This window comes from Natrix helvetica, assembly GCF_964273705.1.
Source record: "Natrix helvetica genome assembly, chromosome: 9".
NCBI classification, from domain to species: Eukaryota; Metazoa; Chordata; class Lepidosauria; order Squamata; family Natricidae; genus Natrix; species Natrix helvetica.
In genome coordinates, this window is record NC_138560.1 from 3,885,267 (window position 1) to 3,912,573 (window position 27,307).

At 45.9% G+C, this 27,307-nt stretch overlaps 1 protein-coding gene across 1 annotated transcript; it reads right to left on the minus strand.

Annotated features, from left to right (window-relative positions):
* Positions 1-6,946: 6,946 nt before the first annotated feature.
* On the minus strand, positions 6,947-25,623 carry CBLC (Cbl proto-oncogene C). Its single transcript, XM_081961607.1, has 11 exons — positions 24,675-25,623; positions 20,552-20,698; positions 18,094-18,250; positions 15,475-15,596; positions 14,707-14,844; positions 13,464-13,551; positions 11,869-12,000; positions 10,930-11,112; positions 10,241-10,357; positions 9,072-9,223; positions 6,947-8,185 (listed from the first exon to the last, which is right to left on the minus strand). Exons 1-10 carry the CDS (start codon positions 25,016-25,018, stop codon positions 9,098-9,100), a joined length of 1,554 nt encoding a protein of 517 aa, XP_081817733.1. The 5' UTR covers positions 25,019-25,623; the 3' UTR covers positions 6,947-8,185; positions 9,072-9,097.
* Between the last annotated feature and the right edge of the window lie 1,684 nt (positions 25,624-27,307).

A 27,307-nucleotide genomic window follows, 5' to 3' on the forward strand; every position in this document is an offset into this window, starting at 1 on the left:
AGCTCCCCTTCTGTCTCCCCCTCCTTCCTCGCCTGCCCAGCAGGAATAGATAGATGATGTTTCTGCTGGGAAGGAGAGGAAGGAGGGGGAGACGGAAGGGGAGCTTCACGTTGAATTTTGCCTTATATATTACATTATATATATATATATATATATATATGAAGATGCTAATACACACACATACACGCAGCTGTCTGTCTTGCTGTCTGTCTATATGCTGATATCTCTATCTCTGTATGTATCTTTCTCTCTCTGTCTTTCTAATCTATCTATCTATCTATCTATCTATCTATCTATCTATCTATCTATCTATCTATCATCTAACTATCTATCTATCTACCTACTTACCTATCTGTCTGTCTATATGCTGGTATCTCAATCTCTTTATGTGTCTGTCTATTTCTCTCTCTCTCTCTCCCCCCCCTCTCTCCATCCATCCATCCATCCACCTACCTACCTATCTACTGTCTGTCTATATACTGATATCTCTATCTATGTATCTTTCTCTCTCTCTCTCTCCCTTTCTACCTAATTAACTCTATCTACCTATCTACCTACTTACTATCATCTATCTATCTATCTATCTATCTATCTATCTATCTATCTATCATCTATCTATCTATCTATCTATCTATCTATCTATCTATCTATCTATCTATCATCTTCCGCCTGTCTATATGCTGATATCTCTATCTCTCCATCTCTCTCTCTCTCTCTGTCTATCTATCTTCCGTCTGTCTATATGCTGACATCTCTATCTCTCTATGTATCTGTCTGTCTATCTATCTAAAGATGCTGATCTCTATCTCTGTCTATCTATATCCATCCCTCCACCCACCCACCCATCTCCCTCTCTCCCCCCTCTCTCACACACACCTCAGCATCTTTTTTCCAGCACTTGTCAGCTCAGCAAGATGACCTCGGCCGGGTGGGGGGGCAGGAGGGGGGGAGGCGGGAGGCAGCTTGGCAGCCAGTCCTCCGTCTCAACATGGAGACCTGTCTGAGTGCTTTTCGGTTTTCTGGGCTGCTGAGCTGCTCATTCAAGTTTGCAAATCCATGTTTTAATTGGCGTGAACAGGAAATCCAGTCATGGGACAGACGGGTGAGATCCGGGTTCAAACGTTGCTAGGAGAGTAAAATGGGGGGGGGGAGCTGACAGACTGGTCACTCTTATCCAGAAAGATAGAATACAAGTGGCCCTCGACTTACAACTGTTCACTTAGAGACCATTCAAAGTTACAAGGGCACTGAAGAAAGGGACTTATGACCGTTTTTCACACTTACGACCATTGCCGCATCCCGGTGGTCACGGGATCAAAATTCAGACGCTTGGACACTGACTCACACTGCGGCGATTTGCTTCACAGCCATAGGAAATAGTGTCTTGAAATCAGGCGTGACTCACTTAACCTTGCTTAGTAACAGAAATCCCGGTCCTAATTGCCGTCGTAAGTTGAGGACAACCTGTAATGAATTATCCTGTCAAATGCTCATCAGAAGGTTCATAAAAAGCTTCAAAGTGGACAACAGAGGAATTCTGGGAATTGAAGTCCACACGTCTTAAAGCTGTCAACGTTGAACACTCCTGGATTTTTTTTTTCTCTAAAGGGTTAGGGGTGCAAGGGTCTTGTAACTTGACAGCTTTAAGACTTGCGCACTTCTGAGCCAACATTTTGGTTGCTAAGCAAGAGCGTTGTTAAGTGAGTTTCGCCACATTTTACAAGTTGGCCACGCCCTCCCAGTCACATGACCATCAAGCTACACCCATAAAGTAGTTAGTAAAAAAAAAAAATGGAAACCCACCCCTGGGTGCAACAGCACAAACATTTCACCTGCCTTGTTGCATAAAAAAATAATCATCTCAAAAAACGAGAGGTGAGCCAAGTGTCTGAAGAGCAGGCTGTTTCAGGCGGCTCGAGGAAGTGAGCCAAGCTGCGCGCTAGGAGGAAAAGTTCACAACTCTTGATCACACGGGCACAAGGAACCCAAAGAAGCAGACAAACAAGAAGATTATATTTAGGGGAAGAGGAGTGTTGGGCTATAAAGGAGATTGCGAGGGAAGGAATGGACTCGCTTGGAGGGGCTGCAACAGCAGGCGAGGAATAAACCCTGAAGGTGAGTAATGAGGCGGCTGAGTTTAATGGCCTCTGAAAGAAAATGAGAGGCGGCTGTTGGAGATAGAAGCTTGTAAAGGCCTCATAAACCCAAGGAAGCATCTGGTTCCTTCTGTGGCACAGTGGTGCATGCCTGAGCATGGAAGCAGGGAGGCGAAGAGGGGCCCAAGGCAGGGTCCCTGCAGGAGCGGGCTCATAGATTGGATGGATCAGGATGTTAAAATCACAGGAACAGAGAGAGAGAGAAAGAGAGAGGGAGAAAGAGAGAGAAAGAAAGAGAGAGAGAGAGAGAGAGAAACAGAGATAGGTAAAAAGTGAGCAAGAGACAGAAAGAGGGAACAAGAAAGAGAACGAGGGAAAGAGAATCCAAAAGAAAGAGAAAGAACAAGAAGAGAACAAAAAAAGAAAAAGACGAAGACGAAAGAGAGAGCAAGAGAAAGACACACAGAGAAAGTCAGAGAAAGGGAAGAAGAGAGAGAGAGAGAAAGAAAGAACAAGAAAGAATGAGGGGAAGAGAACAAGAAAAAGAACAAGGGAAAGAAAGATGAAAGAGAAAGAGACAGACAGAGAGAGAGGGAAGAAGAAAGAGAAAGAAAAAGAATGAGGGAAAGAAAGACAACGAAAGAGAAAGTGAGAGAAAGACACATACACACACAGACAGAGATCAATCTAGGTTACGGAAGAGACTGTCTTTTGTCAGAATTATTTCTCTGCTCTTTGGCTCCCTCCTTCAATCCCAAACCGGAAATGTGCTCAGATATTCCCCTGCACTTACTGGCACATTTATAATATATTTATGTTTCTATATATCTTTCCTGACATGCCCCCTTTGCACAAGCAGTGGCTTTCCTTTACCCAGAAAGAAAAATGCTTTCGGTGCATACATCCATCTCATCTGGTGGCGATTTCTGGGCCTCGTAATGACGCAGGTAACGGCCGAGGCTCAGGATGCGAGGATGAGCAAGGTCCATCATATCCCCAAAAGTCAAAATGGCAGCTGCGATGATGTGGTCAAAGCCTCACCCTTGCATGGCCTCAGGGATGGGTTCCTACTAGTTTGGCCCGGGCCGGCTGAACCGGTAGTGGTTTGACTGGAACCGGCATCGACCCAGGCCTGCCACGCCCGCGAACCGGTTCTCCAGGGGGCGCCATTGGCGCCGCCATCTTGTTTTTCAGTTCTGTGGATGCGCAGATAAATTTTAATAGCACTGCGCATGGGCGTGGCACGCACACAAGCAAATCGGCAGTAGTGCCTGCCGGAACCCATCCTGCATGGCGTGCATCTTACGTGCATCGCATGCAGTTAAAATGTATGTGATGCCTGTAAAATGCGATATAAAATACTACGTAGAAAAGATGCGGAGACTCTTCCTAGAGTGCAGAGAAGAGCAACAAAGAGGATTAGGGGACTGAAGAGTAAAACAGATGAAGAACGGTTGCAGGAACTGGGTATGTCTAGTTGAATGAAAAGAAGGACTAGGGGAGACAGGATAGCAGCCTTCCAATATCTCAGGGGCTGCCCCAAAGAAGAGGGAGTCAAACTATTCTCCAAGGCACCTGAGGGCAGAACAAGAAGCAATGGGTGGAAACTAATCAAGGAGAGAAGCAACTTAGAACTGAAGAGGAATTTCCTGACAGTTAGAACAATTAATCAGTGGAACAGAAGTTGCCTCCAGAAGTTGTGAATGCCCCAACACTTGAAGTCTTTAAGAAGATGTTGGATAACCATTTGTCTGAAGTGATGTAGGATTTCCTGCCTTGACTAGAAGACCTCTAAGGCCCCTTCCAACTCTGTTATTCTGTTAAGCCCCTGTGTTGCCGATAAACAAGAGTTGTGCGTAATCCCAGCTGTCCTTTTTGACTTATTTTTATATAAATGTCCGTGAAGGTGGAAGAATCAGCCGCGAAGGTAGGTTGTATGTCTCACGACACGCTCCTACCTCCTGAACTCCAGGGGGAAACAAGATTCTACAAGTCACACAGGACAGCTGGGATTTGTGTATCCCCAAACAATTTTTTTAAAAAGTTTATTTTTAGTAGCTGGCTCATCCCGCTGACTCTCCTCCAGAGAGCAAAATGCCTGTGCAAATCAGTGATATTCACAGGGCGCAGCAAATGGGGAGAGTAGAATGGCTTGGGGAAGGGGGCCAGAGGAGGGGGATTCGAAAGCAAGATCGCCCCTGTTGGAACAAGAACACAGAATGACAAGGTGGGAAGGGACCTTGGAGGTCTTCTAGTCCAACCCCCTGTCCAAGGCAGGTGACCTTATACTGCTTCAGACAAATGGTTGTCCAATCTCTTCTTGAAAACCTCCAGCGTTGCAGCATTTCTGGTGGCAAGCAGTTCCACAGGTTAATTGTTCTCACTGTCAGAAAATAGTTCTAGGTTGCTTCTCTCCTTCATTAGTTTCCACCCATTGCTGCTTCTCCTGCCTTCCGGTGCTTTGGAGAATAGCTTGACCCCCCTCCCTCTTCTTGGGGGGGGGGCCTCAAATATTGGAAGACTGCTATCATGTCTCCCCTGGTCCTTCTTTTCATTCGACTAGACATATCTAGCTCCTTCAATCGTTCATCATATAATTTAGCCTGATTCACTTAACAACTGTGGCAAGAAAAGTCATGGAGGGGGTTGGAGTGGGGAAATGCACAACTGTCTCGCTTAGCAACAGAAATTTGGGACTCCATTGTGGTCGTAACTCGAGGACTACTTGTAATAGCTTGGTCTAATAGTGAAGGTGCTGGCCTAGAAACTAGGAGACAGTGAGTTCTAGTCCGACCTTAGGCGTGAAAGCCAGCTGGGTAACTTTGGGTCAGTCACCAGGAGCTGTGAGTTCTAGTCCCCCCTTAGGCATGAAAGCCAGCTGGGTAACTTTGGGTCAGTCACCAGGAGCTGTGAGTTCTAGTCCCCCCTTAGGCATGAAAGCCAGCTGGGTGACTTTGGGTCAGTCACCAGGAGCTGGTGAATTCTAGTCCTCCTTTAGGCATGAAAGCAGACTGGGTGACTTTGAGCCAGTCACTTTCTTCTGTGCCATTGTAACTTCAAACGGTCGCTAAACCAACGGTTATAAGTTGAGGACTACCTGTAGAGGCCATTCCTGAGAAGGGGCTTGGGGACTGTGGGTTCCCCAACGTCTCTCAGGGCCAAGCCCTTGTGGGGGCCTCCTATTTCCTCCCCCCTCCACCTCTCCCCGCGCCCCCGGAGTCTTCCCACGTCTTCTGCAACCCATCCCATCCCATCCCATCCCATCCCATTGCATTGATGGAAGTTCCTGGAACAGGAGCTGATCTCAGCAAAGCATCTGCAGCCAACAGACTTTCCATCCAGGGGAGACGGATCAATATCCCTCACTAAGCAGGCAGGGGAGGGGAGGGGAGGGGTGCAGTGGGAAAGGGAACCCCAGGAAGAGTCGTTGAGGGGTATTCCTGGAGGAGGAGGAGGAGGGTGGGGGCTTCCAACAGTTCCTTTAGTGACCGTCAAAGTTACAACCACAGTGGAAAAAAAGTGACTTGTATGACTGTTTTTCATACTTACGAACTTTGCAGCATCCTCACCCCCCCCCCCCGTCACCTGATTGACATTCGGCTGCTAGACAGCTGACTCATATTTATGATGGTTGCAGCGTCCTGGGGTTCGTGATCCCCTTTTGCGACCTTCTGACAAGCAAAGTCAGTGGGGGAAATCCCGGTTTGGCTTAACGACCACGTGAACAGCTTCAGTCATTCGCTTTGCAAATGCGGCAAGAAAAATCGTCAAACGGGGCAAAACCCACGTCGCAAATTTCTCACTTAGCCACTTGAATTTTGGGCTCAGTTGCGGTCGTAAGGGGAGGATGACTTATACGCTAGACAAGTAATCTCCAACTTACAGCACTTTCTTTACCAACCATTCAAAGCGACAAAGGCGATTTAGAAAAGTGGACTTCTGACTTCTGTCTCACACTTACAACCATTGCAGCATCCCCGTGGTCGCGTGATCAAAATTCAGACAGTTGGCAATTGACTCGTATTTATGGCAGGTTGCAGTGTCCCAGGGTCATGTGATCCGCTTTTGCGACCGTCTGACCAGCGAAGTCAACGGGGAAGCCAGCTTCACTTAACAACCGTGTTCCTATTTGAACAGTGGCAATCATCCACTTCACAAGTGGGACGAGGAAGGTCGTCAAAGGGGGCAAATCTCACTTTAACCAGTGTCTTGCTTAGCAACAGAAATTTTGGGTCGTACTGTGGTCGTAAGTCGAGGACTACCTGTACAAACCTTGGTTGTCCCAAAGGGGCTTCCCCCCAAAAGGAAGAAAAAATTGGAGATATTTGCCACTTTATAAATACAATAGCAGAGTTGGAAGGGACCTTGGAGGTCTTCTAGTCCAACCCCCTGCCTAGGCAGGAAACCCTATACTGTTTCAGATAAATGGCTATCCAACATCTTCTTAAAGACTTCCAGTGTTGGGGCATTCACAACTTCTGGAGGCAAGTAGTTCCACTGATTAATTGTCCTCACTCTCAGGAAATTTCTCCTCGGTTCTAGGTTGCTTCTCTCCTTGATTAGTTTCCACCCATTGCTTCTTGTTACAAGCACCTCAAGCACTTTGAGGTGCTTGTAAAAATAATAAAGCAAAAATGATAAAGCGGGACACAAATAAATAAAGAATAGATTGCATCCCATCTGTACCGAAGAAAAACAAAATTAAAATTTCCCAAAGAGATCTGAGTACCTATTTTTACAAGTTTGACCCAAATCCACCATTTTTCTCCTGAGACACCAGCGCCACCTAGTGGATAGCTTCACTATTTTATCCATTCAACCTAAAAAACAGATCTCCAGATACCAAAAAGGTTACTCAACTCAAGTTTAATTCTAAAAGTCCTGCTTTTTCTTCTGGCTCTAAGGTTTTAAACAGAAAAAGGTGATACTTCTCCGGCTGAAGAAGAAGAAGTGTACAGCTTTTCTAGAAAAACGATTGAACAAAAAAAAACCAATCCTCTTTCCAAAATGAATAAGGTGACTCTGTTATAATGCAGTGCTTCCCCAGTCTGTGGTCTGGGGGATAATAGCAGTAGCACTTAGACATATATATCACTTCAGAGTGCTTTACATCCCTCTCTAAGTGGTTTGTAGAGTCATCACATTGCCCCCAGCAATCTTAAGTCCTCATTTTACCAACCTCGGAAGGATGGAAGGCTGAGTTCACCTTGAGACGGTCAGGATCGAACTGCTGGCAATCGGCAGAGTTAGCCTGCAATGCTGCATTCTAATCATTGTGCACCATGGATGGGAGGGAGGGAGGGAGGGAGGAAGGAAGGAAGAGCAATAACACTTAGACTTATATACCACTTCACAGTGCTGGCTGGAGGATTCTGGGAGTTGAAGTCCACCGTATTTAAAATCACCAAGGTTGAGAAACACTGCTCTAAGCGGTTTACAGTGTCAGCATATTCCCCCCAACAATCTGGGTCCTCATTTTAGCGACCTCAGAAGGATGGATGGCTGAGTTAACCTTGAGCCGGTCAGGATCGAACTGCTGGCAATTGGCAGAGTTAGCCTGCAATGCTGCATTCTAACCACTGCACCACCACAGCTAACGATGTCGTCACAGGGCTTGAAGAAACGTTACGATTTCAATCTTGACTCTTGAATATCCGTGGCCCCAAAAGGTATTTGAAGGGGTTTCGTGGTGAAGAAAGCGTCGAGAACTGTTATTATAAGGCACAAATGGTGATCATGTAGTTACTGTCCGATAGATCCTCATTTCCCAAAACAGGGAGATGTGATTCTTGAGATGTTTACCAATAGCAATGCTTACAAAGTTCCAGATAGAATAATAAAATCATGGTAGTTCATCCAGGAAAAAACACGTGTTATGTCAAACATTCAAAACACCCAAAGCATCCCGATTGTCCTTCCAAAAGCTCTACTGATTTCCTTCTGTTGGAAGGCAAGCTGGGTGAAGCATCAGAACTGTGAGTAAAACAACTTCTCCTTCATTTGGCCATGTGGAAGAACAGAGTGGACACTGTTGGTTGGCTCTCCCAGACTCGATTTCACCAATCAGACAGCGCAGATGAGATACGACCCTAGAAGAGGACAAAATTCCAGATTACATTGGAAGGGACCATGGAGGTCTAGTCCAACCCCCCCCCCCGACCTCACCCAAGCTGGAGACCCTACATCATTTCTGACAAATGGCAGTCCAATCTCTTCTTCAAAGCCTCCAGGGATGAAGCTCTCACAACTTCTGAAGGCAACTTCTGTTCCATTGTTCTCACGGTCAGAAAATCCCGCCTTATTTCCAGGTTGAATCTCTCCTTGTTCAGTTTTTCATCCATTATTCCTTGTCTGACCTTCGGGGGCTTTGGAGAATAGCTTCACCCACTCAAATATTGGAACCCTGCTATCACACCTCCCCTGGTCCTTCTCTTCACGAAACTAGCCATGCCCAGTTCCTGTAACTGTTCTTCATATGTTTAAGTTTCCAGTGCCCTAATCATCCTGGTTGCTCTTCTCTGCACTTTTTTCCCCCTAGAGTCTCAACATCTTTTTTAATAGTATGGTGACCAAAACTGGATGCAGTACTCCAGGTGTGGTCTTACTAAGGCACCACTCAGGAAGATAGAGATGAATTTAACCTCTGTGTAGAGGTTAAAAGATATCTCATTTGGGGACTTTTCTCCTGGCAAAACAATTTTGAACACTGCAGTGCCAGAAACAGATTGCCCATAGACACCACAATTTGCAACAAATGGGTGGATAAAAATCCAGAAATCTCCATGCGGATCTAGAACCGATTGGTTCTAGTTCAGGGGTCTCCAAATCCCTGTGGCTGCTTTAAGGCCTGCGGACTTCAACTCCCAGAATTCCCCAGCCAGCATGGGGAAGTGCGTGGCTGGCTGAGGAATTCTGGGAGTTGAAGTCCACAAGTCTTTTAACATTTGGAGACCCCGTGTCCTAGATCTATTTTACCTGCTCCTGGATTGTCTGCAAGCAACTCATAGCTGGGATTCCCGTCGCCTCTCCTCAAATGGAGACGCCGCGGAGGTGTTCCTCGAGGGGTCGGACGGAGGAAGGCTTGGCAGGGGCCGATCCCTGATCCAGTGGGTCGAAGAGGAGACGGGCTAAATGGGCAGCAGAAGGAATGGGTTGGGGTGGTGAGGAGAGAACTGGCATCAACGTCTTAGATTCCCAGCAGTCAAAATACAGCGTGGTCCTCGGCTTACAGCCACCATTGAGCGCAACATTTCTGTTCCTGAGCAACACACTTACTAAGTGATTTTGGTTCCATTTTACAACCTTGCTTTTGCCACAGTTGTGTTCTGACCCAGCTCTCCAAACACCACAAACCCTCTGAAGTGAACTCAAAGATTCCTTTATGAGGAGCGTCGACAGCCCCGGCAAAAAGTTTCTCTCGCAGGCTAACAAATCTGTCCGGCCGGGAGATGAATAATTGTCTGCCACATCTATTCATCTCCACCCCCTGCTTTTTATCCCCAGAGCTAGGGTAGGGCTTCACTAGCAGCGGTGGCTCTTCCATCCCAAGGACCGGCCCATAGATTTCCACTGCTCTCCTCTCCTCTGCCTGGACCCAGCTGTTCCTCCTCTTCCTCATCAGCCACCTCCGGACCTGGGGGCTGTTGACTCTGCAATTGAGGGCTGACGGACAGCCCAGAATCCACCTCTGTCTCTCTCTCTCTCTCTCTCTCTCTCTCTCTCTCTCTCTGCCAGCTCCATTCCTTCTTCCACCCCCCCCCCTGGAGCTCTCAGGTCGCCTTGATGCTGACCCTCACTTCCACGCCTCCTTCTCCTCCAATTCGGCTGCTGGAGGGGCCGGGAGCCGACAGGCCACAACAAGTTGTTAATGGGAAGCACTGCAGTGGTTAAGTCAAGTTAACACGGTTGTTAAGTGAATCTGGCTTCCCCATGGACTTGGCTTGTCAGAAGGTCGCAAAAGGGGATCACGTGAACCCGGGACACCATCGTAAATATGAGTCGGTGGCCCAGCGTTTGAATTCTTATCAGGGGAACCACGGGGGAGGCTGCGACGGTCGTAAGCGTGAACAACGGCCCCACACCACTTTTTTTGGTTGTGACTTCGGTCACTAAATGGACTGTTGTAAGTTGAGGCTTTCACTTACTTGATAGTCTGGAAGAGGAAGAGGCGGGGGTCTCTGCTGCAGGAGATCTAGTCTTGGGGGTACCGGAGGGGTTTGCAGCGCAGGATCTAGGTTGGGAGAGGAAACGGGAGCCGCTTGCTGGAGCAGAGGAAGGAGAAAGGAGAGGAGGGTCAGTTCCCCTTCTCCCCAATTATTTAACATCCGGAAAACATTTCCGCCATTTCACCACCGGTTCAATTGATTGACGGGGATCCTCATTTTCCCCACAGAAAAAAACAACAACATACGACAGGGGTGGGAAAAAAAAACCCAGGTTAGCGCAATGGTTCAAACAGCAGGCTAGAAACTGGGAGATGGTGAGTTCTAGTGTCTCTTTGGGCAGGAAAGCTAGCTGGGTGACTTTAGGTCAATCACCAGGTGACTGAGAGTTCTAGTGCCACCTTTGGCATGGAAAAAAAACCCAGCTTGGTATAATGGTTCAAACACCAGGCTAGAAACGTTTTCCTTCCCTCATCATTCTCCTTCCTTCCTTCCTTCCTTCCTTCCTTCCTTCCTTCCTTCCTTCCTTCCTTCCTTCCTTCCTTCCTTCTTGCCTGCCTGCCTGCCTTTTCTTCTTTTTCCTTCCCTCGTCATTCTCCTTCCTTCCTTCCCTCCCTCCTTCCTTCCTTTTCTTCTTTTTCCTTCCCTCGTCCTTCTCATCTCACACTGACCCCTTGAGCCTGGCGCATGACCATCAGCTGTTGCAACACCATGTCCACATCCTCCAGGTCCCCCTCGTCGCTCTCCTCCTTGGCCGTCGGGCTGCCCTCCTTGGCGCTGTAGGGGCTGACCTCCACATCTTCGTGGCCCCAGATCGTCTGGCGACAAAAGGGGCAAGTGGGAGATTTTGAAAGCTGGGAAGGAAACAGAGAGGGTCTCGTTAGGATTTGCCCCCCAGGACTCAAGGAATACGGTTCGCCCAATGTCAGGAGTCCCGAAAATGGCCCCTTTCCCCCCTTTTGCATTTGACCCTGCAAGAAGGGACAGGAAGGGAGAAAGGGAAAGAGGGAAGGCAAAGAAAAAGAGGGGAAGATGGGAAGCGATCAAGGAAGGAAAAATAGGAAAAGAGGGGAAGGAAGGAGAAAGGAGAAGGAAGAGGGAAGGAAAAAGAAGAAAAGGAGGAAGGAAGGAGAAAGGAGAATGAAGAGGGAAGGAAAAAGAAGAAAAGGAGGAAGGAAGGAGAAAGGAGAATGAAGAGGGAAGGAAAAAGAAGAAAAGAAAGGGAGGAAGGGAGGAAAGAGAAAGGAGAATGAAGAGGGAAGGAAAAAGAAGAAAAGGAGGAAGGAAGGAGAAAGGAGAATGAAGAGGGAAGGAAAAAGAAGAAAAGAAAAGGAGGAAGGAAGGAGAAAGGAGAATGAAGAGGGAAGGAAAAAGAAGAAAAGAAAGGGAGGAAAGAAGGAAAGAGAAAGGAGAATGAAGAGGGAAGGAAAAAGAAGAAAAGGAAGCAAGGAAGGAAGAAGAAAGGAGAATGAAGGAAAAAGAAGAAAAGAAGAAAAAGAAGGAAGGAGATTATAATGAGAGGGAGGGTCTGAGGGAAGTCCTGCCTTAGCAATTGGCCACCACAGGTGCCCGACATGAGTGACGTCAGAAAGGGAGGGGAAGGAAATCACCTGCCATGACTTAAGGCATTCCCGGCAGAGAAGATGCCCGCACGGCCGGATTTGAACATCCTTGTTGTTCTCGGCACAGATTTTGCAAAGCTGGAAGGTGGATTCCACCTGGCTGTAGAGCTCGAACTGTTCCTGCAGAGGAAGAAGAGTTGTGAAACCAGAGTCAAAATACAGTGGTACCAGGGATCAACGCACTGTTAATTGGTTCCGGGAGGAGCAAGGTTGTACCAAACAAATATTTCCCATCAGGAATAATGAGTGAAGGTAGTGAGTCACAATGCAGCCGTCACTGACAAGTTCGAGCTTGTGTGTTGAGTACCAAACAAATGATGAGTACCGGGACAAAATGTTCACATCAAAATGTGTTGAGTACCAAATTGGGTGAGTTTCAAAGCAGTTGAGTACCAAGATACCACTGACATGAGAATGAGAAATTTAAATAAATACCACCGTCCTAGTTTTATCTCCTCTTCCTCTCCTCTTTCCCCTTCATTCTCTTCTCTCTTCCCTTTCCCTGTTCATCTCCTCCTCTTCTCTTCCTCTTCTCTTTTCTTCGCTTTCCTGTGTTCTCTCTTTTCATTCTCTTCTCCTCTTCCCTTTGCTTTCTTTTCTTTTCTTTCCCCCTTGTCTCTCTCTCTGCCTGCCCACCTGCCCATCCATCGATCCATCCATCCATCCATCCTCCAACTATCATCTATCTATCTATCTATCATCTATCTATCTATCTATCTATCTATCTATCTATCTATCTATCTATCTATCTATCTATCATCTATATCTATCATCTATCTATCATCTATCTATCATCTATCTATCTATCTATCTATCTATCTATCTATCTATCTATCTATCTATCTATCTATCTATCATCTATCTATCTATCTATCATCTATCTATCTATCATCTATCTATCATCTATCTATCTATATCTATCTATCTATATCTATCATCTATCTATCTATCTATCTATCTATCTATCTATCTATCTATCATCTATCTATCTATCTATCTATCTATCTATCTATCTATCTATCTATCATCTATCTATCATCTATCTATCTATATCTATCTATCTATATCTATCTATCTATCTATCATCTATCTATCTATCTATCTATCTATCTATCTATCTATCTATATCTATCTATCTATCTATCTATCATCTATCTATCTATCTATCTATCTATCTATCTATCTATCTATCTATCATCTATCTATATCTATCTATCTATCTATCTATCTATCATCTATCTATCATCTATCTATCTATATCTATCATCTATCTATCTATCTATCTATCTATCTATCTATCTATCTATCTATCATCTATCTATTTATCATCTCTCTCTTCCTCTCTCTCTCTTAGTCTCTCTTAGTCTCTCTTTCTCTCTCTCTCTCACTCTCTCTCTCCCTCATCCCCCAACCTACCCACCCATGTCATCTTTCTGTAATCTATCTATATCTTTATATCTATCACTATCATCTACTGGAAAACAATTGAGAGTTATCTGGCATGAACAATTCCTAAGAGTGTGCGGCCTTTAGCTGTTCCAGCCTTAACACAACACCTGTGGCTTTTCAGGTAACTAACTTACCTGGGAGACCTTAATTCGGTTCCGAGTGGAGCCTTCCGTCAATTCCGCCAGATCCGGATTCATGTTTTTCCCATCCGGATACAGGTAGCTACAAGACAGAGGAAGCTTTTAAACCCCTGTTCCTCCAGTGGACTTCAACTCCCAGAATTCCTAGTTGGCTGCCTTTGGGCCAGTCCCCCCCCCCTCTATCTCTCAACTCAGCTCAGCTCGCAGGGTTGTTGTGGGAGAAAATAGGAGGAGGAAGGAGTACAGGTAGCCCTTGAGTTGCAACCACAATGGAGCCCAACATTTCGGTTGCTAAGTGAGACACGTTACGTTAAGTGAATTTTGTCCTATTTTACGACCTTTCTGGTCGCAGTTATTGAGTCACTGGAGTTGTTAAGTTAGTGACACTTGTTAAGTTGGTTTTGTGTTTATCAGACGGTCAGAAAAAAGGATGACATGACTCCGGGACGTTGCAACCGTCATAAATATGAGTCAGTTGCAAAGTGTCTGAATTCTAATCATGTGACTTTGGGCTGCAACGGTCCTAAGTATGAATCATGGCCATACGTCCCTTTTTTCAGTGCCGTTGTAACTTTGAACGGTCACTAAATGAACGGTTGTAAGTCGAGGACTACCTGTATTAGGATTGTTTGCCACCTTGAATTACTTAGGTAAAGGTAAAGGTTCCCTTCGTACATAGGTGTTAGTCATTCCCGACTCTAGAGGGCGGTGCTCAGCTCCGTTTCAAAGCCAAAGAGCCAGCGCTGTCCGAAGACGTCTCCGTGGGGTCATGTGGCCGGCATGACTCAACACCAAAGGCTCACAGAACGCTGTTCCCTTCCCACCAAAGGTGGTTCCTATTTTTCTACTTGCATTTTTTACATGCTTTCGAACTGCTAGGTTGGCAGAAGCTGGGACAAGTAACAGGAGCTCACTCCATTATATGGCGCTAGGGATTCGAACCGCCAAACTGCCGACCTTTCTGATAGACAAGCTCCGCGTCTTAGCCACTGAGCCACCTTGTTACCTATGAAGTTATAAAGGTGGAATCAAAATCTAATGAATAGATAAATAGAACTCCAGAGCTACATTATTCCATAAATCTAAATTTGGATCAACTCAAACTCTTCCTTCTGGAGATTTTGACAGCTTGCCCATTCTGTTGCGTCATTGATCCGGAGGAAAGATATTAGGACTCTGTTATGGATTTCTGATCAAGGATAATCCTCTTACGTCCACTTGCGTCTCTGATACTCACAAGCCTTCCTTGTGTCCATCCACCAAGGCCTGGAAGAGGGACTTATTCTGTGGGATGGTTTGCAAAATGCCTCCATCCGCCGTCACGTAGCCGATCGCCCACTGGCCTAAGCGGGTGCAACTGAGACGGAAAATGTAGCTGGGGGAGCAAGACAGCAAGAATGTGAATCGAAAATTGGGGTGGCGGGGAGAGTTACGGCTACGGAGAATGTTTTGCAAGCAAACTAGTTTGAACCAGAGTGGGAGCAAAGTTTAGCTAGGAAAAAACAAACTTCCTGCAGAATTTGTGGTTCTCAAACATGGCCACTTTGTCCAACTCCCAGAATTCCTCAGCCAAGGTGGTCATGTGATCACAATTTGCAACCTTCTCTGCCGGCTTCCCACGATGTCAATGGGGAAGCCGGTGGGAAATCGAACGTTCTGATGACATGAGGTCCTCACATAACAGCCCACAGTGATTTGCTTAAGGAGAGTAATGGGGGACTGCTGGGGCTCCTGACGCTAAGCAGCGTGGCTATATGGCGTTCCGCTTTAGGACCTCACTGCTTAACGATGGAAACTGGAGTCCCAATGACCACCGTTAAGCGAGAACTACTTCTAACAATACGTATGCAGTTTTTACAGCGCGTCCAGAAAAAAAATGATTTTTAACAAACATCTTTTATTAAAGTTTATTATAAGATCAACTAGAGGGGGTCTGAGAGAGCAGGTATTTTGAGATCAAACTAGCCCCTGCCCCCCGGAATAATAAAATCTCTAGAGAATTCACCTGCCCGGTTTGTTGACATATCCCTGCAGCCGCGCCTTGACCTCGTCATAAGTGAGGAACGCCATGTAACCAGGATGTGTTACTGCTAGATACGTCCAGTTCTTCAACAGGGTGGACCAAGGCTGTGAAGAGAAAATGGGAAATGAATTAGACGGAGAAGCCAAACAGATCATGGACAACGCCATCTTAAATCCAAATTTATGTTCACAGCCAACAGCTTTTTCACAAGGGAAAAACTGAGAGACTCCACTGAAAAGTTGAGAATATCTTTTTTTAAAAATTGCCTCAGGATAAATCACAGTTTACTGTTCAGCTTCCTCATTTCGCACAGCTGCTCGTGCCTGGTGAGACGGATCGTTTTGTGGTGTGAACAAACAGGACTCGCGGGTGCAGAATTCGAGCTAACTACTTTATTACCTTCTGCCTAGAAGACAGGTGATCCTCGACCTACGACCACCATCGAGCCCAACATTTCTGTTGCTAGGCAAACGGTTGTTAAATGGAGTTTTGTGCCCGTTTTACGGCCTTCCTTGCCAGAGTTGTTAAGGGAACCACGGCAGTCATTAAGTTAGAGGCACAATCAGGAGGCTGTGAGTTCTATCCTAGCTAGAGGCAGATATTTCTCTCTCTGGGCAGGATGGGAATATATCTACTGAACAAAACTCTGCACTGGCGACGGGGAAGGGCATCCGGCCATTAAAACACTCTGCTAGCTCCATTCAGTTGCCCAGAATCCATCACGGAAGGGATTATGGGGTCATTGAAAGAAGATGATGAAGTGTGAAAAACGATCATAACACAAGTCACTCTTTTCAATGCCATTGTAACTTTGAATGGCCGGCAGGTACAACTATTGTAAATCAAGGTCTACCTGTATAGGTATCTCCCAATCCGGCAGCCAGTTCTTGGGAACAATTAGATAAGGTCCTGAGGAACTTAGAAAGAGTTGTGATTGTGCAACTCCCAAGTTAACTTCACACTTGGTTCCTTCTCCCTGCCAGGGTCGGGCGCTTCCTAAGATGTGTTGAAACTACGAGCTATTTGTAAAAAGGTATTTATTTATTCAAGGTGTATGCTGCTCATCTCGCCTAAAGGTGACTGCAAGACGTTGCAAACCCAGGGTACTGGAGATGGCAGAATGCAACTTTTTCCATGATGATACCGCCAATTGTCTTTGTGGCTAAAAAGTGGGGAGAGCATCCACTTCCTCTGGACCTCACGGTTTCCGCCACCCGCCAGGCAGCTCTGCCCTTCTGCTCGCCTGCACCCACAACCGCCCCACTGAAAATGTTGCCGCTGTTCCTTTGGTCCTTAAGAGGCTAGGACAGCCTGGAGGAAGACCCCCATCTCTTTGGTTGCCCCCTTGATAGTTCTTTCTTGAAATCCAGCCAGGGGGGGTCAGTTCTGATGAACCCGCCAATTTGAACCCGAGCGGTTCTTTTGACACCTTTTCTTGCGGTTTACTTTGGTGGATTGAGCCAAGGAAGGGCTGTTGATTGAGCTTCTCAATTCTCCACCCACACTTTTGAAGAACGCGAGCTGTTTTTCCACTTTCAGAAATGGAAACTTTTGCAGCTCCGTCTCTGGGTGGTTGACCCTTGCTTTCCACCCACCCTGGCAGCCTCGAAGGATGGACTTTATGGAAGCCACATCCTGCCCGTGATCAACAACTCACTGACTGATAGACAAGAGAGAAGAGAGAGAAAAACAACATCAAACATGAGTGAGGAGTAAGGAGGCCGCTCGCTTCCCCCACCCCTTCAGCTCGCTTGCCCCTAAAAAAAAGCTTCCAAATTTCTTCTTTTTTTTCAAACCCTTTGAATATCGTGTATCTGTGGCATGTTTCATTTTCGGCGTTAAATAGAGACACTGCCCATGGCATGAGAGACACCTTGGTCTAGTGGCGAAGGCACCAGGCTACAAACTAGGAGGCTGTGAGCTCTAGTACCACCTTAGGAATGAAAGCCGGCTGGGGGGGACTTTGGGGCAATCACCAGGTGACTCTGAGTTCTAGTATCACTTGGAAGGAAAGCCGACTGGAGGGACTTTGGGCCAACCACCAGGTGACTCTGAGTTCTAGTATCACTTGGAAGGAAAGCTGACTGGAGGGACTTTGGGGCAATCACCAGGTGCCTGTGAGTTCTAGTACCACCTTAGGAATGAAAGCTGGCTGGGGGGGACTTTGGGCCAACCACTAGGTGACTCTGAGTTCTAGCATCACTTGGAAGGAAAGCCGACTGGAGGGACTTTGGGCCAACCACTAGGTGACTCTGAGTTCTAGTATCACTTGGAAGGAAAGCTGACTGGAGGGACTTTGGGGCAATCACCAGGTGACTGTGAGTTCTAGTACTACCTTAGGCATGAAAGGTCAGGGGGGATTTGGGGCCAATCACCAGGTGACTGTGAGTTTTAGTACCACCTTAGGCATGAAAGCTGGCTGTATGACCTTGGGTGAGTCCTTCTCTCTCAGCCCAGCCTCCCTTACAAGGTTGTTGTTGTGTGGAAAATAGGAGGAGGAAGGAGTTTCAAGTATATTTCTTATAAAAATAATAAAGGGGGAAGGGGAAAGAAAAGTGAAATAAATATAAATAAATAAATAAATAGCTTCCCACAATCTACCTGGAAGAGACGCGTGAAGATGTCAAATTCAAATATGGAGATATGGCCACTGCAGGTCAGGTCAATGGTGGACTTCAGGGCGATGGCCATCGGACCAGAATCTACCAAATGGACTTGCTGGAGACCTTTTTGAAATTCAGACCAGGGGACGAGGCTCCTACAGAGAAGAAAAAGGAAAGGTTATAGCTGCCACAGTTCTAGGCTGCATCAACAGAGGGATAGAATCAAGATCACGTGAAGGGTTAATACCACTTTATAAGGACTTGGTAAGGCCACACTTGGAATACTGCATTCAGTTTTGGTTGCCACGATGTAGAAAAGATGTGGAGACTCTAGAAAGAGTGCAGAGAAGAGCAACAAAGAGGATTAGGGGACTGGAGGCTAAAACATATGAAGAACTGTTGCAGGAACTGGGTATGTCTAGTTTAATAGAAAGAAGGACCAGGGAAGACATGATAGCAGTCTTCCAATATCTCAGGGGTTGCCACAAAGAAGAGGGAGTCAAGCTATTCTCCAAGGCACCTGAGGGCAGGACAAGAAGCAATGGGTGGAAACTAATCAAGGAGAGAAGCAACTTAGAACTGAGGAGAAATGTCCTGATATTGAGAACAATTAATCTGTGGAATGACTTGCCTCCAGAACTTGTAAATGCTCCAACACTGGAGACTTTTAAGAACAGATTGGATAGCCATTTGTCTGAAAGGTATAAGGTTTCCTGCCTAGGCAGGGGGTTGGACTAGGAGACCTCTAAGGGCCCTTCCAACTCTATTATTCTGTTTATGTGAGAAACGGAGAGTGGGACTGAGAGGAATTGTGAATCGAAGTGATTCTTATGGGCATCAACATGCATGTTTCAGCACCTTGTGAAGACGCGTGTAGAGCAGGGGGGGTTTGCTCCCAGTTTGGCCTAGTTTGGCTGGGCCGGTAGTGGAATTCAGGCCTGGGTCGCAAAACCGGCAGCGACCCAGGCCTGCCATAACCCAAACCAGTTCCCTCACCGCTGCTGGGCCTCCGCCATTTTGGGTTTTAGTGACTGCGTGTGTGCAGCTCACTGTAAATTGTTCTGCGCATGCGCGAAGAACCATGTATATTGAATAGCGCACACAAGCACAGCGTGCGTCTGGAATGCACGGATTTTGAACCAGTAGTAAAACCAGCAGCAACCCACCCCAGATGTAGAGGGAACTCTGAAAATTGACCAAGAAAATGATAAGTAGATCTCTTTATAGATCTACCATTTCCAAGGTCTGGGAATCCGAGATATCATTAAATCATTTCAGTTCAAAGGTTGATGCTCTTCCTTGTTATGTTGGACCCACATGCAATGCTTCGTAAGGATTTAAGAAAAGATAATAAATGATCTTTTTTTTTTTTATTGGCTGATGGGCCCTTTCCATTGAACTTTCACTCTAAGAAACTTTTAATGCTATCGATTACAGCTAAACAGGATTAAAGTAGTGAATATAACCAAACCTGACGTCATAAAGCATCGACAGACACTTAAGAGCCCAATCAAAGCCGAAGAACAACAATAATCAATTGGATTTGTTAATCAAGTGAAAATTCAAATCAATTTGGACTTTTAAAAGCTGGTTGCAATAATTTTGTATTGTTTTCCCCAATCCCGATAAATTGAATTGCAAGTTTTTCCAAACAAAGAACCAAGGATTGTTTGAAAAAAACATCTCAAGTACTAGAAGAATGACATTTATTTATCTCTATATATAAAAGGCAAGGGACCACTCACTCATCACGAAATCTCCAGAATTGCAAAACCTACAAACTTGAAATTTGGCATGTATGTTCCTTTTGGCTTCTAGGTGCTTGCTAAGAAAGGATTTTTTGAAATGACCATCAGATCATTAGTATTATACAGTAATTAACATGCTCTGATGCTAAGGAGTTCTACTCCCCCTCCCCACCTGAAAAGAATTCTGTTCCAACCGCCAGTTGCTTCACATTCCATTACCTCAGTTCAAACTAGCAGACGTTCCACTCCTTCATTTAGGAGCAGTTCGTGAATAGTTCATTCAGGAACTATTTTTCACATGGTCATGTGATCAAAATTCAGACTCTTGGCAATTGACACATATTTATGACGGTCACATCATAAATGTGCGGTCATGTGATCCCCGTTTGTGGCCTTCTGACAAGTAAAGTCAGTGGGGAAGCCAGATTCACTTAACAACCGGGTTACTAACTTAACAACTGCAGATATTCACTTAACAACCATGGCAAAAAAGGCCATAAAATGGGTCAAAACTCCCTTAACAAATGTGTCGCTTAGCAACAGAAATTTTCAATTGTGGTCATACGTTGAGGACTTCCTGTACTATTGATGGAAGCAGAGACAGGATGCATGCAGAAAGGAGGAGCAAGACATGTAATGAAGAACAGATCTCATCGCCCGGGAAGGCGTTGTAAAGGTCTTGTAAAAAATTGGTTTTCGGGGGCTCACCGTTCCCTCCAGGTGGCCCTCCAGAAGACCTGGGCCTCTTGCTTGCTCAGCTGGTATGTGCTGCCTTGGTCCTCCCCGTTGGGAAACACGGCTTGTAGTTCAGCCAACATGTGACTGAAGATCAGGGAAAGCTTTGTTAGATTCCTCCTGCAAAGGGAAGTGAAGGAAAAGTTGAATTAGAAGGCTGAAGAAGACATACGAAGAACGGTTGCAGGAATTGATTACATCTCTAGTTTGATGAAAAGAAGGATTAGGCTGACATGATAGCAGTCTTCCAATATTTGAGGGGGGGTCAACTATTCTCCAAAGCACCTGAAGGCAGGACAAGAAGCAATGGGTGGAAACTACAGAGTAACCGAGTTGGAAGGGACCTTGGAGGTCTTCTAGTCCAGCCCCCTGTTCAAGAAGGAGACCCTATACTAGTGATGGCTAACCTTTTTGTCGTTACATGCCACCCCACCTCCCCTCCGTGCCCCATTTTGGGCCTCCCTCACCAACCTGGAAGCCAAAACGGGATAGCAGGGGCACTAAATGCAATTCTAATCATGGAGAAAAACAATCTAGAACTAAGGAATAATTTCCTGACCGTAAGAAGAACAATTAATCGGTGGAACAGCTTTCCTTCAGAGGTTGTGGGGCTCCATCAATGGAGGCTTTTAAGAAGAGACCGGAGATCCATTTGTCTGGAATGGTACAGGTTCTCCTGCTAGAGCAGGGGGTTGGACTAGAAGACCTCCAAGGTCCCTTCCAACTCTGTTATCCTGTTACCTGCCAACTTCAAATCTATAATGGTTTGCAAATACTGGAGAGAGAAAGAGAGAGGGGGGAGGAGGGAGGGAGGGAAAGAAAGAAAAAGGAAAGAGAGAAAGAAAGAAACAAGGAAAGAAAGGAAAGGAGGGAGGAGGGAGGGAGGGAAGGAAGGAAGGAAGGAAGGAAGGGTAGGAAAGGAAGGAAGGAAAGGGAATTGATGAAGGAAGGAAGGAAAGGAAGGAAGGAAGGGAATTCAGGGAGGCAGGGAAGCAAGGGAGGGAAGGGAGGAAGAGAAGGGAATTGAGGAAGAAAGGGAAGGAAGGAAGGGAATTGAGGAAGGTAGGAAAGGAAGGAAGAAAAGAAGGGAAGGGAGGGAAGGGAATTGAGGAAGGAAGGAAGAAAGGGAAGGAAGGAAGGAAGGAAGGGAAGGGAATTGAGGAAGGTAGGAAAGGAAGGAAGAAAGGAAGGAAGGGAAGGAAGGAAGGGAATTGAGGAAGGAAGGAAGAAAGGGAAGGAAAGAAAGAAAGGCAGCCTGGTCTTTATTGAACAGCTTTGGCCTGAAGAAAAGTGAATCTGTTCAGGCCCCACCTGCCTGCCAGAAATAAAGAGGTGAACTTTAACATGATCCTCTGTTTGTTGGAGCCTGGAAACTTTGCAATATGACATTTATAGCAGCTGCAGAAGAGACGGGCATCAGACAGCAACGAATTTCCTCCATCACCCATAAATGGGTGTTAGAAGGGTAGAACTGACGCAAGAGACGTGTCTGAGAAGGCTCATTAAAGTGCATGGGACTCCCAAGTGCCACCTTTAAAAGCACCCATTTGACAGACAGAGTAAACGAATCTCAGACTGGGCCTTGACCGTCACTGTCTGATTTATCAGAAGTGGGCAGTGTGCAATCCCGATCTCCTTTTCTTGCAACCCTTAGGTAAAGGTCAAGGTTCCCCTCGCACATATGTGCTGGTCGTTCCTGACTCTAGGGGGCGGTGCTCATCTCTGTTTCAAGGCCGAAGAGCCATTGCTGTCCGAAGACGTCTCCGTGGTTATGTGGCCGGCATGATTAAACGCGGAAGGCGCACGGAACGCTGTTACCTTCCCACCAAAGGTGGCCCCTATTTTTCTACTTGCCTTTTTTACGTGCTTTCGTTGGCAGAAGCTGGGACAAGTAACGGGAGCTCACTCCGTTACGCGGTGCTAGGGATTCGAACCGCCGAACTGGCGAACTTCTAATCAACAAGCTGAGTGTCTTAGCCACTGAGCTACCGCATCCCCTTATAACCACTAAAAACTGGGGAGGCGGGAGCATTTACATTTAACAGGGGGGCACAGATTGAGATGGAATGGCCAAAAAAACCCAGGTTGCACGAGGCCCAAATTACGGTCAGCTCAAACTGTTGGCGGAAATCAACCATTGTCGGTTTGTAGGCCGATTATGGCTTAGCTCAGGGGTGTGCAAACTTGGCAACTTTAAGACTTGTGGACTTCAACTCCCAGAATTCTGGGAGTTGAAGTCCACAAGTCTTAAAGTTGCCAAGTTTGCACACCCCTGGTTAGCTGAATGCATGGATTCAGGGCTTGGTCAGAAATCAAGGCTTAAGCAAAGCAGGAGTGCCAGTGGGGTTGACGGGTGTGGGGAAGTCAAATAAGTCAAGATGGCAGCCGCAGCCATGTGGCCTTTTTTTTCAGACCCCTCGCGCCATACAGCCGCCCTTTTAACAAACCATGGCTTATGTCGGAAGCCAGACGAGGACTGGGAGAGGGATAATAAAACAATAACTTGGCCATCTTCGCTGATTCAAACCCAGCTAACTTGACTCTTTATTTTGCAAAGAGCAAGCAGTTCTGCTATTGTATACAGTTAATTACAGCAACGGACATATTTTGAGGCAGCTTCTTAATGCAGGCCCAGAGGGTGCCAAAGGTAGTTTGATAAGATGGCACTCCCTTTTTTTCTCTCCTTTTTTTCAAAATCCAGTCTGGTTTATCTCTCTTTCTCTCTGGCACCTGTGAATTTAGCTTTTTATTTTTACCTGAGGGGCCCCACAGGCAGGGAAAGGAGAGGCTGGTTATCAAACCACCATATTGCCATTGATAAAGGGGAAACAGTGTAAACCATGGTTCTTATTTTCGTTTATCAGCCCTTCCTCCTCTGCTTTTAACAATGGGTTGTTATCTTTATACGAGCTGTGATTTTAAAGCAGGATTTGGGTCCAAAGTGATTGAATAACAGAGTTGGGAGGGACCTTGGAGGTCTTCTAATCTGGACCAATTTTGGCAACTTTTACGACGTGCTGGCTGAGGAATTCTAGGAGTTGAAGTCTACAAGTCATAAAGTTGCCAAGATTGGAGACCCCTATTCTAGATCAACCCACTACTCAAGCCGGATACCCTATATAATTCAGGAGAAATCTTTTCTATTTCACAGTTCCGTAAAACAAGATGGTTAAAACGATACTTTCCACCCTCCTCTCATGCACAAAAATTCCTCATTTCTTTACTATTCTGGTTGTCTCCAATATGTTTCGGTCCAGATGTCATTGTTTCCCATAACAGTTCAACCTTGGTTTCTATTATTACCGGAATTATTAGTGTTGTTGTTTTTTGTTGTCCTTTTGCATTATTATTATTTTTACTCATTAAACATGAAACTCAGTCAACTGAACATTTAAAAATGCATCAGAAATACCATTGACTGGTGCTAATGGTTGATATGGGTTGCTGCCAGCATCCTAGGTATCAACCAAGTATCTTCTTAAAATTATTATTATTCTTTTATTCATTAAACATGAAATTTGGTCAACTGAAAATTTAAAAATGTATCACAATTAAAAATTGTACCACAATAATAATAACAATTATTGTTATTATTATTATCACCATCATCATTTACAATTAGATTCAGCAAGGGCTGGGAAACACTTCATAATTCAAAACCTGACTATTGGCTGAATAATAATTATGCTAGTGCTTAAAGGAAGTAGGTAAATACTATTTATTTTCATTTGCTAAATTTTTATGCTGCCCAAATTCCCTCTAAAGTGAATCTAGAAGACGGCGTACAAATGATGAAATAAGTAAAAAGATCATAAAAATGTTAAAACGACACGGTTTCAATAAGCTACAATATATAATTATTGCTTATTTAATAAATAAAGGAATAAATCAACAACATTGTAGCTAATGTGAAACCGTGCAGCTTTAATATTTTAAAACTATTTCTTTGGAGGTCACCGAAGGCGGCTCTAAGCGGCTTCCAGATCTGGAGGTAAATGCAACATTAAAACAATAAAGAGAGATCCTGGAAGCTTTTTTTTAAAAAAAATGCAATGAAAATAAAGCGAACGGGGATAAAATATCCTTTTATTTTTACCTGGCAATTGAGCCTTCCAGCAAAACCTCCTCCTTGTCTTTCCCTCTTTTGAACAGCCGTGTAGTTTGCTTAATCTTTTCCAGCAGATTCAGGAAAAAAACACGAAAGAAATCAGATTCCCAAACTTCGGCCAAACCGGCCCCGTAATGCTCCCGAATCAGCTTCAGGTGGTGGTAGATCCCGGGCAGAAGGGAAGGCAGGTGTGGTGGGCTATTCCGAAGTGCCATCTGAGGTTGGCACACCAGCTGTTGCAGCTTGGTTAACCCCTGGAGGGCTTTCTCCAAAGAACGGTGGGCTCCGGTCCGGCGGGCCATCCAAGCTGGCCCAGGGGGTGCCATTGCCATGCTGGAATTCCCAGGGGAGAGAAGGAAGGAAGGAAGGAAGGGAGCTTGCCAGTTTCCTGTTGCCAACCTGGAGGTTGGCCAGGGCAGTGCCGTGTGTCAGGAAGGAGCCCAACCAGATCGAAAGAAAGAAAGGAAGAAGGGAGGGAGGGAGGGAACTGGAGGATTGAAGTGACACAAGCAATGAGTAGTGAAGTGGTGGTGGTGAGGGAAGAACCAAAGAGGAAATAACAAACAGCTTCACCGGCTGCAAAGCAGGGAGGGGGGGGGGTTTGAAGTCAGCAAGTGGGGTGGACAGGTCGATGCTTGCAGGGAAGGGAGGGTCAGGCAGGCTCCAAGGCTGGCGGTGGGCCCCGTCTGTCAGTTCAGCGTTGGGAACAGAGGGCGTGCCAGCGCTAAACAAATTGCAAAATAAAATCGATTCGTGCAATGGCTCCTGGTGCTGAGAAAGGGGGGAGTTTGGACTGGAGGCCCGCAACCACCTTAGACAGTGGTCTCTGCTATTCTTTCATCCACAGAGCAGCTCAAGGCCTGGAAAAGAAAGAAGATGTCACGTTTTCCTCTTTCGGTAGATTTTAATCAGTGCCCGTGTGTATTGCATTGCTGCTCTGAGAGTGGCTATTCTCTCCCCCCCCCTGCCACCCTGTTCCATTTGGGCCAAGTCAAGTGAGGTAGGATGTGTGATTCATGGCACGGAAGAAATCAGTGGCGTGACCACAAAGTTCTGTTCTAATCCTCTCCCACCCCCTCCAAAAAGCCTAGCTGATAAAAAGCAGATAAGAAATTGTCATATTAGTTGGTTGCTTTAGGTAGGACAGTGAATGGGGAGGGAGGAGGAGGAGGGAGAGGGAAGGAGGGATGGAGGAAGGAAGGAAGAAAGAAAGAAAGGAGGGAGGGAAGAGAAGGGAGAGGGAAGGAGGGAGGGAGAAAGGAAGGAAGGAGGGAGGAAGGAAGGAGGGAGGAAAAGGTAGAGGGAGGAGAAGGTAGAGGGTTGGATGGAGAGAGAAAGGAAGGAAGGAAGAAAGAGGGAGGAAGTTAGGAGGGAGGGAGGAGAAGGTAGAGGGAGGAGAAGATAGAAGGATGGATGGAGGGAGAAAGGAAGGAAGAAAGACGGAAGGGAGGGAGGGAGGGAGGGAGGAAGGAAGGAGGAGAAAGGAGAGGGAATGAGAGACGGAGGAAGAAAGAAAGAGAGGGAGGAAGGAAGGAAGGAGGGAGGGAGGAGAGGAGGGGAAGGGGGAAGGAGGAAGGCAGGAAGGAAAAAAGGAAGGAAGGAGCGTGGAGAAGCAAGGGGGAGGGAGGGAGAAAGGGAGGAAGGAAGGAAAAAAGAAGGGAAGAAGGAAAAAGGAAGGAGAAAGGAGGGAGGGAAGAGAGAAGGAGAAGAGGAAGGAAGGAAGGAAGGAAGGAAGGAAGGAAGGAAGGAAGGAAGGAAGGAAGGAAGGGAAAGACAGAAAAAGAGAGTGTGAAAGAGAGAGAGAAAGAAAGAAAAAAGGACCAACATTTTCAAGTTATTTTTGCACTTTTAAAAAGATCCGAAAGCCCTCCCATTGTGAGCTCAGGAGAAGGAAGTGTGATGCAGACAAATGTAATCCTGGCTTTCCCCCATCAGTCCTGATCATGGGCTGGTCTTATTTATGTCTTTACCAATTGAACATTGATTGATTTTAGTCCTGAGACACATCTTATTATTTTGTAGACCATGATGTTCTTTTCGGTATTCCACCTTCTGTGCCTGGCTGAGAATAACCGTCCTGCGATTGAGCAGCTGCAAGCATTGTTTAAATAAATAAAAATAACTAAGTAAACATGAACTCAAGCAATGTCAGACTAAAGTTTATTTTTTACTGCACTTTTGTTATTGAACAAAACAATTCTGTAGGAACCAAAGTCCAAATATATCTCGAGATTTCTTGGCCAACGGTTCAACAATGACGTTCTTTGGTAAGTTGCATTTACCACAAGAAATATGAAAGCCATTAAAAAGGGGATCCCCAAAAGCTCGATATTTTTGTACGGAAGTCTACCAAACCTTTAGACCACCAGTAAGCCAGTAAATTATATCAGTTGTAGGCTACTGGCACACAGGATGCCCACAGGGTGTGTGTGTGAGGGGCACCATTTGACTTTTCTGATCTCACCCTGCAGACACGTCTGCTGTTGCTTGCCAGGAATCTTGATAAGTGGCTAACAAATTCACTCGTTTGCCCACACGGGCTTTATGGCAGTGCTTCTCAACCTTGGCCATTTCAAGATGTACGGACTTCAACTCCCAGAATTCTCCAGCCATCCTGGGGA